This window comes from Sinohyriopsis cumingii, chromosome 5 (genome assembly GCF_028554795.1).
Source record: "Sinohyriopsis cumingii isolate HCF-2022 chromosome 5, ASM2855479v2, whole genome shotgun sequence".
In the NCBI taxonomy this organism is placed as follows: Eukaryota; Metazoa; Mollusca; class Bivalvia; order Unionida; family Unionidae; genus Sinohyriopsis; species Sinohyriopsis cumingii.
This window is the reverse complement of record NC_142965.1, coordinates 60,843,308-60,855,593: the sequence shown is the minus strand read 5'-3', so window position 1 is coordinate 60,855,593 and position 12,286 is coordinate 60,843,308. Positions and strand designations below refer to the sequence as shown.

General features: G+C 32.7%; 1 protein-coding gene across 1 annotated transcript in view; it reads right to left on the bottom strand.

Moving 5' to 3' along the window:
* LOC149799270 (nuclear cap-binding protein subunit 2-like) overlaps positions 1-11,233 on the bottom strand; it is a 34,626-nt gene extending 23,393 nt beyond the window's left edge. The window contains exon 1 of the mRNA XM_089958575.1: positions 11,107-11,233. Within this exon, the coding sequence (XP_089814701.1) occupies positions 11,107-11,184 (78 nt within the window). The 5' untranslated portion in view covers positions 11,185-11,233. The remainder of the gene's footprint in view (positions 1-11,106) is intronic.
* Between the last annotated feature and the right edge of the window lie 1,053 nt (positions 11,234-12,286).

Genomic DNA, 12,286 nt, shown 5'->3' with positions numbered 1-12,286 from the left:
GTGTGGTAATGCCTATAAAAAAAATGCACTGGTTGATGACTACTGTCAACACATAAACATACAGGTTAATAAGTATAATTCAGTGGTGCTGACCATACAGAAATGTACTGGTTAATGAGTACTGTACAGTAGTGCTGATCATACAGAAAAATACTCATTGATGAGCACAGTACAGTCGAAAAAGAAAAGAGTCACAAAAATATTTGAAGACAAGGCATTCAAATAAACATGAACATAAGGTACTACAAGGTACACAGTACATGGTAAAAATGTAAATATAAAGAATTTTTTTAAAAAAACAGGAAGATACATTTAAATCTTTCCACACAAATAGAGTGGCTAAACTACATTCCAATTTTCAAAATCGAAAAGTAATCAATGAATTATGCACTACCTTCCAACCTGTCCAGCACAATAATGGTGTTAATAACCCTTTCTCTCCAATCTGGTATAGAGTCATGTTTTTTTCCATTATCTAGAGAATATACTAAAGTAAAAGAAAACCATTTTGCAGCTGCCAAAAATTTTCAGGTCAAATCTTTCATATGCTCTTGCACTATTCAGTTCCCAGATTTACATCTGCTTCAGCACCACAGAATCAAATGCTGTCAATCAAGTACTAAAAGTTTAAAACCTGCTGAAACACCCCCTTCCCCATCTACAAACAGCTGTGCTTCAACATAAAAAGAATCAAACATATCCAATCTAGTACTGGCAGATCTATATAGTCACATCGAAAATGAAATAAATGTCTTGGCACAAACCAGTATCAGTTGTAAAGGAACTGTTAGGAGTCTCTGCATTCAAAGGACAGCGCACTTATACTGGAATATAAAAGAATTTTTATTATCATAAATTTTACATATGAGAGTAAACACTTTATGCTGATTCTCAAATGCCACAAACATGTAAATATTTTTTTAAACTTATAAATATATCATTTATGTCTTTTAGGGTACAGATATGAAGGAATCAAGGATGTGTGATGCCCAGGTGGAACGTATAATTTAGTAACCATGACTAGTGGTAGACTATTGTACAGTGGTGCTGTCAATACAGAATTGTGTTGATTGATGAGTATTGTACAGTGGTGCTGTCATTACAGAAATGTATTGGCTGATAAGTATTGTACAGTGATGCTGACAATATATAAATGTGTTGGTTGATGATATTGTACAGTAGTGCTGTGAATACATAAATGTACTGTCTGATGAGCATTGTACAATAGTGCTGTCAATACAGAAATGTATTGGTTGATGATTATTGTACAGTGATTCTAACAAAAGAAATGTATTGGCTGGTGAGTTTTGTACATTAGTGCTATCAATACAAAAATGTATTGCCTGATGAGTATTGTACAGAGGTGCTTTCAATACAGAAATGTAATGTTTGATGAATATTTATAAGTTACTGCATTTGTATGGGAAAATATGAACCAGTTTTGGGATGGAATACTGCACGAACTTGTGAGTGCAGTATATCCTTCCGAGAAAACGAGTTCATATTTTCCCATACAAATGCTGTAACCTTTTTATTATATGCTCATTTTTTTTATTCTACCTAAGGTTTAATTATATAAACAAAATACACTAAAAGAAACAACGTAAATGAATGAGTGCCGTATTCCAAACTAAATACACAAGCACAGATTTGTCATTACACAATGACATCATTATTAATGTGCACATAACTCTGCCCAGATAAATCTGAACTTAGTCGCGTGCTCGGCATAACTTTCGAAAGAAAATTACAGGTCTAGTCAAAATTGAAATTTGCAGTCATATTGTGAATGAATGCGCATTGCAACAACATTTCCATTTCATCTGCAATGAATATATTTTGGTATTTTGTTTCGATTCAACGAAAGTTTGTGATTTTGGACTGGATTCATCTGTGCAAATTATAAATGAAATACATCGGATTGAAGTGGCGTGGGAGAAGCAAGTTTACATCTGCAAATGTGTTTCTGTTTCTGTCACTGAATGTTTGAAATCACAACGTAGGAAAAATATGAAGTCTTTCAATTGCAATTATCAAAAATATGCTATGGAATTTAATGCTTATTTCATTTTGAGTGCAGTAAGGAGGATGCAATTGCACTTATCATCAAAATTACAGCACAATTTTGAAATGTGTAATCCAGATTGAAAACCTATGACATGGCTCATGTAATTCGAATTTGCAGAATTAAGAAAAAACATTTTGAGGAAATTCCGAATGTAAAACTGTAAGTATATTTTATTTTGCCATTCTTATCACCAGATAAAGAAGACAGTATATGCCTTGTCACTTGCATGTTATTTGTACGGACCTAATCTTCCGTCTTTTATATAATGTAGCTAGCCTAAATCCGTAACATTGTATCAACGCGGAATGTGCCAAAACAGCTGGGTTTTTTTTACAGTCCATGAAACATGTTTTAGTTCATTCAGAAACAAATTTAAACAACCACAACATAAAGAGCCTCTTATGCTAGTGTATATGATTTGTTTACAAATCAAAAGTGCTGGCGTCTGCGTCATTGTCTGTTTGCAATAGAAAGTAGTTCCTTTATTCATGTGAATGCTATATGTGTATTGTTGCGCGCGTTCAGTATCCGGGAATATTGAACGATTCTGACAATGTAAAGTTAATGGGGGAAAAAAATGAGCATATAATAATGTACAATAGTGTTGTCAATGCAAAAATGTATTGGTTGATGAGTATTGTACAGTGGTGCTAACAATACATAAATGTATTGGCTGTTGAGTATTGTACAGTAGTTCTAACCATAGAGAAATGTATTGGCTGGTAAGTTTTGTACAGTAGTGCTGTCAATACAGAAAGACACTGGTTGATAACTATCAGACAGTGATGCTATCCACACATTAATGTACTGGTTGATGAGCACTGTACAAAGGTGCAGTTCATGCAGAATATACTGGCTGATGAATATTGTACAGTGGTTCTGACCATACAGAATTATTCTGGTTGATGAGTATTGTAGAGTGATAATGTTAATAAAGAAATGCATTAGTTGACAAGTATTGTACAGTGGTTCTGAGCATACAAAATTGTTCTAGTTGGTGAATAATGTGCATTGGTGCTATCCATATGAAACTGTATTGATTGCTGAGTAATGTACAGTGGCGCTGACAATACAGAAATTATACTCATCTGGTTGATGAGCACTGTATAGTGTCATTGTCTATAATGAAAGTAATGGCTGATGAGCACTGTACAGTGTTGCTCAGGCCCAGCAGATGTGTGGGGCTCAAGACAGCAAGCGATGAGCACAGGGCCCCAAGCAAAAAAAAATGCATTGCCTGAAAGCACAGGGCCCAAGGTATTGGCTAATATTTGTGTTAATTTTCCCAGCATTTCTAGCCCTTTCTTAGTTCTCTTATCATAGCCACACTCTCTCTTATTATCATCTATTTCCTGTCATTTTTGTGATGATTGCACATCTTGTAAACACATGCATGTTTACAACTATCACTGCACAATGCATTAAATGTTTCTCAACAATTATATAAATAAAACACATTGTTCAATTTGATTCTGGATTATTTGTTCAGTCAGTGAATGTGACTTTTCAATCAGCCAGTACTAGTCTGATACCCTACACCTTGTTATTATCAATAACAATGAAATCAGAGCTTAGGGGAAGAAAACCAGGCTAATTCTGCATACATGAAGACATTTCACAATAATCACAGTCATTTATGTGATGAATGGAGGAGTGGTTGAAAACCTCTCAATTTGTGCTTCAAGCATTTAATGTACCATGACAAGATCTGGATGTTAGTAGGTCCTCAATTAATACAAGAAAGAATATTAGCCACTGAGGGAAATATCAAATACACAACCACTTCTTAACTGTTAAAAAAAGCAATGGGAAGTAATTTTCACTGTTCCAACATATTAGTGATGTCTGTGTCTTAGTCACATTTGATGTTTCTTTGAGCTGTTAAATAACAATGGCTAACAGAAGTATGGTTTCTTTTCTGTCTCAGCTTCAGAAACCATCTTTGATTCATACATAATTAGAAAGAGAAACACTTGTACAAATATCAACAATAGCCATGTCTTTCTCACTGTCTGCATGTATGTTTTTTACAAGATGTTGTACAAATTATTCTCTTTATCCAACATAAAACAAGAAATCTTAAACATCAGTTTGCTTCATGAAAAAAGGACAATCCCCATGAGGAGCTTATTTAAAAACCTTAAGACTCTTGAGATTGTTTTAATTTTACAATTTTCTTTCTTGCTCTCGAAATTTGGATATCTAGGGTGAAATGACTCTTCAGTTTGAAATCTACTGAGACCCCCCGAGTTCCATGGTGGAAGGGTATGTACCATGGCAACTCACCAATTCTACTACGTGGCCTTGTAATACACCTCCATCATTGATAGGTCCAGAGACAATGCAGTGATAACTGAATAAGCTACTGTATGACAACCACCCATATGACTGATGCCAGAGTGATTCCAAGTTAGATACATAGTGAGGAATCATCTTCATTTCAATAATAATTGCCCAGCAGGGATTAATATAAAACCTAAATATGATTTTAAGTTGTGTGACCCTACATGACTGTTCTGTATGTGGCAATGTGTGTGTACACGGTACAGCTTCATTGCATACTAGGCTCACTGACAGAATTATGTCAATCAAAAACACCTGAGTCAAAACAAAATCAGCAGGATTAATTAGGAACTGACTATTTAATCATTTAAGTGGGAGGGAGGAGTATTGGATTATGCTTTAAAAAAACTGTAAAATATTTTTTCATCAACATAAACATAATTAATTCATATTTTCTACAAATCAAAACATGATTATTACAAGAATATTTTTTCAATCTATTTGAGGAATGGATATTTTATAACAAAATTCCAAGTGCCTCCACCCCCCAACCCATTTGACACATACAAGAAAATTAAATGGTCAGTCCCTTACCGGTGTTTTAATAGTTTTGTTATATTCAAACTCAGTATTAGATCACTCATTTGTTTAAATCAAGCGAGTCAGTGCATTTGAATCAATAATAAAAGCACTTGACTGACAGTAATGTCCTTTTCCTTTAGGAAATGATTGGACGACAGTAATGATTCTTCAATGTTTAATCTATTATATGGAGAATCTGTGTGATATTGCATCTGATGTGAAACAATTATGCTAATTAGTGGGATGTCTGTGTTTAAAATTAAGAGACAACATGTATGTTATGACAACTTTAGAAGTAGTTATTATTCAGAGATCTTTGCTATGTGAATACAATGAACTGACTAAATTATTTTTCACAAGGAAAGAAATAAGTAAAATCCATGTGGAAGTGGAGGGATAAAACATAGGGCTGCTGCTAAAGTCTGACGAAGCTATTTCTACAAAGAGACATAAACCAGACTATGTGGCAGTAAAAATTGTCAAATAACATAACTAAGATGCAGAGAAAATTTTCAGCAGCAATGTGCTGAAAATAAACCATGGCTTTAATTGTATGACTAAATTAAAGATATTTTGCAGTTGTTGCCAAAAATATCCCAGGCATAGGTACATGTATAACTGCTGGTCATGGTCTCTCAATTGAAGCTTCTAAACAAATATGCTAAACATCAACCATATTTTAAAATAATAAAAGCCTTTGAAGAAATAATATATCATACAACATACATTTTGTTTGTTCTTTCTCTGGATTAAATTGCATTCATTCATCTAATCAATTTTTGACAAATGAAATTTTGTGAAAAGTGAAAATATATAATATCGGACAAGTCAATTTCTGGAAACCTTTTTATCCTGACAAATGGATGCAAACAAAATTTGGGTCAGCCCTTAGCCAAAAACAGAATTCCTTGTAGTGATTGGCACTATGCTGGCTGAAACAAATTTGCAGGACTTGAAGATATGACCATTTCTTCCTTTTAACTGATGAGTGTTGAAACGATATCTGATATTTTTCTTTAATGAGAAGATTTTCAAATTACATGCAGCTGTTATGGTGTCAGCTTGGGGCCAATTTCAATTAGCACAAAAGTACGCATGATTTGAAGTCTTTTAGTAAAAAGCAAAATGTCATAACGATCATACATTCAGGTACAGCAGTGACAACAAGATTTTAAAGATATCTAAGAAGTCCTTCAGTAAAATATGCTTGCTGATATGACCATCCACAAGATTTTCAAGATGGCTGCCATGGTGGCAATACTGGAAGCCAGATCAGCACCATTTTCATTTGGAATCAACCAGTCAAGATAGGAAGTATTTTAGTGACATCCCCATGTTGATATGACCATCCACTCAGGAGAAGTAACAACATTTTCAAAACGGACAGTGATGGCCATACTAGATGTCTAAGAAGTACCATTATCATTCAGAACCAACTAGACCATGGGATGAATATGTGTGTGAAATTTCATGGCAATCCTACAAGTAGATTAGAATAAGTAGTGATAACAAACTTGTGTGAATTGTTCGATCTATGATGGACAATTCCCATAAGCTGTTCTGGTCAGTGATCAGTACAGTAGAATGAAATTTTAAAAGTCTTGTGTAGTCAATATATCTGTTTAGAAGTTGGTCCACTTCTATCCATGAATTTTTGCGCTTTCATAATTAAGTTTAAAGAATGTAGCAAACCAACTTTACATCATGAACATAGGAAAGTGGATATAAGTGATACTTCCTAGGTTTTAAGTTTATACTTTTCTTTAAAGAAATCTGGAGTTCCACAATGGCCTGAAGACAGGCACAATCTTCAGCTTAAAATGCAAATATAACAAATTTTCAAAAAGGTGAGAAAGATAATTTTAAATCCTTCCACAAAGACTTAGCCACAGAAATTTGTCCCTTTTAATAAAAATTTAAAATTCTGATATGTTATGCTCAATCAAATTTAAGTAGCAACCAGTGCCATTCAAAAGTTTAAAAAATAACAATATAAAACACACAGAAGTGCATAACATTTACACAGAAATGTTAAAGCTTTAGTTCTTCAGCATCAATGCAGAACATTCTGTCAAGAGTAGCACCTGTTCACATAGCTGTGCATTTGTAATACAAAACTTAAATTGAGCTTAGATTCTATAGAAATAGGGCCTTCTGTGTACTTTGACACTGACTTGCTTCGCTTCACATCATACTGAAATAAAGGTTCAAGTAGCCAATGTCATCACTGTCATAAAATATTGACATAACTAACATCAAAAGATAACATTTATTTCACATCCAGGTTTGGGACAGGTGATATTGTCTTATAATGCATGAAACCACCTGTCAGTGAATGTTATATTTAAGAAGCCAAAATTACAACCCATCAAATACAGTGGAAAGACTGATGTATGCTGTTTTTTTTAAAATTAAATTGATACATTTATTGTTGAAATTAACAATAAAATGGAAAAACCCTTTCAAGATTTCTACTTTTTACAGTATAAAACATTTTAACAACCAAGAATTGCATTTAAGATTTTGAAATTACCGATGATAAAAATGTGCATGTTGAGCTCCAAAAAATGTAAATATTGTTTTACTTACAAATTCTTATGTGAAAGAAAGCATAACATCTCATACCAATCAGAAATATTTAAGTTACTGCAGTATTTAATACAAAGCAAACAATTTGGAAAAGCACATGTACATTTACTCAAATTCTAACCTCTCCCATTGGTATTCAAAGGAGGAAGTAACTTTAGCCATTCTTCTGACAAGTTTGCAACGTATACCTACCTACATAAACAACATACAAAGCATCTTTGCACCATATCTGGCTTCATTAAATATGCACATGGTTGGCAAGAATTTAAATTTAAATATAGGCATGCCATAAATGGATAATTGTTTTTAACTTCTATTCTATATATCTGTGCAGTGATGTGCACATTTATATAACTGGATATTTCATCATGATGTTGTGTCAATAGTATTTTGTTCAAACTGTTTCTATATATGCCTTTATTGCCATTATTTGAGGACATCATGAGACTACATGCATGGCTTTCACGACCAGGAGCGCTCTTTTGTCTGACTTATAAATTTACATGATTTGATGCAATGAATGACACTACTGAATGTTATCTCTTTTAAGAGAATGGCCTCATTTGATACCATTAATTACTCTACCGCCATTCACATTTTAACAGAAAATTCAGTCACTATTCTTAATATCCTAATAATAGAGCTAAAATTTGGTAAGAAAGTGATTTTTTACAAAACTAATACAGATAATACTGCAATAAAAGGTCCATAATCTAATGACTCCATAAAGGATAAGCTGAAGTTTTCACAGCAGCTGAATGTGGGATCAATTCCTATTATGAGGATATAAAAACTCACATATTTAGCATTATTGGTGTTAATATGAAGGTCCTGCTAAATACTGCTATGCCTGACAAAGCCATGCAAAGTCAGATTAAAAACGAGTGTATATCATTATATTGATGAATCAATTCACTTAGCCAAAAAACTATTATTCAAATTTAAATAACCGAAAATTCGTTTTCATTATCTATTTAACTCAGTACAAGAATAGAAATGTTTTTACACTTAAAATACTGGAAAATCTTTACTGTTGATATACAATTCAAGGTACATGGTAGTTAAGTGCTACTGTAATTTTATTAACACGCGTTTACAATCACGAGTAGGCGAGTAGACACATGCTACCTTTAACTGAATTAACACATAGGCAGTATAAGGACAATTACAAAATGTTGATTATGCAAAATATAAATTAAGTGTATTAGAGCAGAACATAATTCTTCAAAATGTTTTTGATACCGTTTTGGTTCTTTTCTTTTCAACCTTATTAAATTTATTCAATTTTGGACAGTACTTCAAAGAAATAACAACAAACAAACATTACTGAACATTCACTATTACACTGAATTCATTAGATATGCTATTATAATTATAAGAGGTGGAATGTAGTGTAATTGATCATTAATTTTACTATACTTTATTATTATTTACATAAATTAACGAATTTGGAATACAACTGCAAGAAAAAGCATGGAAAGGACTGTCAATTATTTTTTTGGGGGGAGGCACCAGACTGATGCCCACCCACCCCACTTATCCAAAAATATAACATTTTTGTATACCCCAAGATGTGTGTGCTTGTTTACAAAGGAATTTTGATCAAAATTTTAGTTTCTAACTAAATTTTGACGGGGTATTTATTATGTCCTAGTGTTATTTAAAAGGGCAGTAGTCTGAAACATTGGTCTCATCACCATTTTCAGATTTTCTATCCTTAATTTTTGGTGATCTTTGCCAAAGATCTCCCATGTCCTATGTATTTCAATGCGATAGTGTGTGTATGCTATATAGTCTTTATGTAGAGACGGCAGAATTATTTGTCAAATTTTTCCCAGTTGTCTTAATATATATTTTAATATGGACTTTCAAATTCATTTGTTTGTCCTGGTATAAATTTAGATATTTTTAAAATTATTTGCAATTTAGAATTTTGGTGACAGGAATGGTGTACTACAAGTTGAAATTAAAATAAAACCTAGTTTTTTTATGTATGTGACTATGATGTGGCGTGTTTCTCACATTAAAGTCTATTTCCAAAATGAGGCAGACTTTTTGTTGTATTGTATTTTTTTTACTTCATGTGGGTTTTTCTGATACTCTTTCACAGGCCTGTCACTTTGCATAGTGCCTTGTGACATAGCCCTGCGATGTCTATGCATCATACTTTATCCACATAAAGGTTCCGTTTCCCTCCTAATACTTTAAACTTTCTATTTTCTACTTTGTTATTCCTATGCTATTGAGTTACCCTTTATATTTTTAGAATCTTGGTTAAAGAAAAAAAATGGAATACTAAGATTCTTAAAAATGTTAAGAAGCTGTGAAGGCTGTGTATGCCTTTATTGTGAAACATTGAAAGTTTTGTTGAGTATGTCAACCTATGTTTCGACAATCAGTCAAATAACCCTTTTATAAAATAACAAACATTTCAAATGTTTTTTTTCCAGACTTTATCAGTACTTTATCATTAATTATAATTATGATGAAAACTAGTCCTTCCATTTGGTTAAATTAGTTGTCAATATAGTTTACAATATACACTTTTCTAATATGACTTCACATGACTGTCAGGCTTTGTATATAAGGCGTTGTATAATTAGGACATATTGAAATATTGCATTTTTTTTCAATAATCACTCAAATGAATAATTTATCAAATGATAAACATTTTACATACGATTTGAATTCAAACTTTGCCGCTAAATTTTATTGGTTATTTATTTTGGCATAATTATGTTGAAAACTAATCCTTCTTTTTGATTAATTTATTTGTCAATATAATTTACATTATAAATACACTTGTCTAAAATGACTTTTATGATTATGTCAGGCTTTGTATGACTTTGACTAGCTATATGTGATTAGTACATACTGAAAAAAATTGCACTTTCTTTCGATAAGTTCAATGAACAATTTATAAAGTAATAAACAGTTTATGTATGATTGTGTCATACTTTGTTACTACATTTTCATTATTCAATTTCGAATATGTATTCTATCATCCAATTTTCGGTCATTTAATTTTGCATATATAAGTTGAAAACTAGTCTTTCGGCTGTGTGAATTTAATCAACAATGTAATTAACAATATAAATACGCATTTTTTATTGACTTCGGATGGCTTTGTCAGGGGAGCAGATTCATAATCCGATATATTTGGGTGTGTTTGGGTAACCTAACTTTTTTGATTCATTACTAATTCTATGACCGTCACATCGACCAATACGTTGTTCTAAGCGTGTTTTTTTTTGGGGGGGGGGGGGTATTTATTATCACGGCTATTCCACCAGTCATGTAGAACAACTTGGTCTGTAACTATAAACAAATACACTATCGAAAATAGGGATACATTTTACTATAGTGTGTTACATCCCTTAATCCACTGGGGTTCGTTACAAAGAAAATTAGGATTATCCTTCAACGAATCAAGGGATAGGGGATTACAGGTTAGACACACACCCCATCCCTTGATTCATTGACGGATACTTCAAATTTTCTTTGTAACGAACCCCTATGCCTTAATCCATACCATATTTTACAAAACGATGACAGCCCGTGACCTAGTTTTAAAATCAGTATACCTTAAAATGCTGGTCTCTGTATGAACTTAGAGCAACTGACGGTGTAATATCCTTTGTCCTGACGACAGTGGCGGTCATTTTCTCTATCCTTTCTAGGAGCGTAACCAATGTGTATCCCAACTTAGTTGCTTTTATGGAACTAGACTGGTCCCAGAAAATATTTATAAAGAGTGCATTCTAAAGATGTATTGAACTAATGAAATCCAAAAATGGTGAGCAGTCTACAAAGGTACGAGTAGTTTCACACGTTCCGGTGTTTTTCAAAACCGATAACTTCTGGTTAGGCATTGTGGAATTGCAGATTTCATCAAAAATTTACTTACCTCCGAAATTTTAAAAAAAAAGCGAACTTCACAGTTCCTTTATTTTCGGAGTGGGGGGCGATTGAACAGTTTTAATTATGTGACGCTCTACAATTTCGTATTTTGCATAAGGCTAGAATTTTAGAGAAATGAATTTCCCCGTTTCTCCTCACTGATTATACTGTCTATTTAGAAAAGTCCTTGTATAGTTTATGTATAGTTCAAGCTTTACTTCCCTTTTATTTTGGTTTACGATTGATGGGTGTAATATGTGTTATAGACTATAGAGTATACAGCTTGGCCTTACTACAGATGTGCATCTTTCAAAAAGTGCTAGCTCCACTTGATCATTTTCACTTCCTGAACTGCAGAGGTAAATTGTATAACTATAACTATATATATATATATATATATATATATATGTGTGTGTGTGTGTGTGTGTGTGTGTGTGTGTGTGTGTGTGTGTGTTCTTTTATGTTTACAATGTGTATACTTTATAATTATATTTTAATTTAGAGGTATGGACTTTGTAGTCTGAAATAAAAAATTCTTATTTTATATTATTATCTTATCTATATGGTGTCCTGCCTCCTCACTCATTTGAAAACTTCAGAATTATATACAGGCCTGCCCAGTGCAGGGGGGTACTTAGGGTCCCGCCATCAACTCAGATATCAGAAGAAGATAAATATTTTAACAAAAAAATTTCAAATGTTATACTTGCAGGTGTCTAAATAATGGTAGCTTATTACAGGCTTGATATACAAAACTGTACAAAGATGTTTATATACACACACAAAACTAGTAGTAGGCATAATTTATGTATTACCAAAATTTGCAGTTTAAATATTACATAATAAGAAAATGTTAATGTTCAA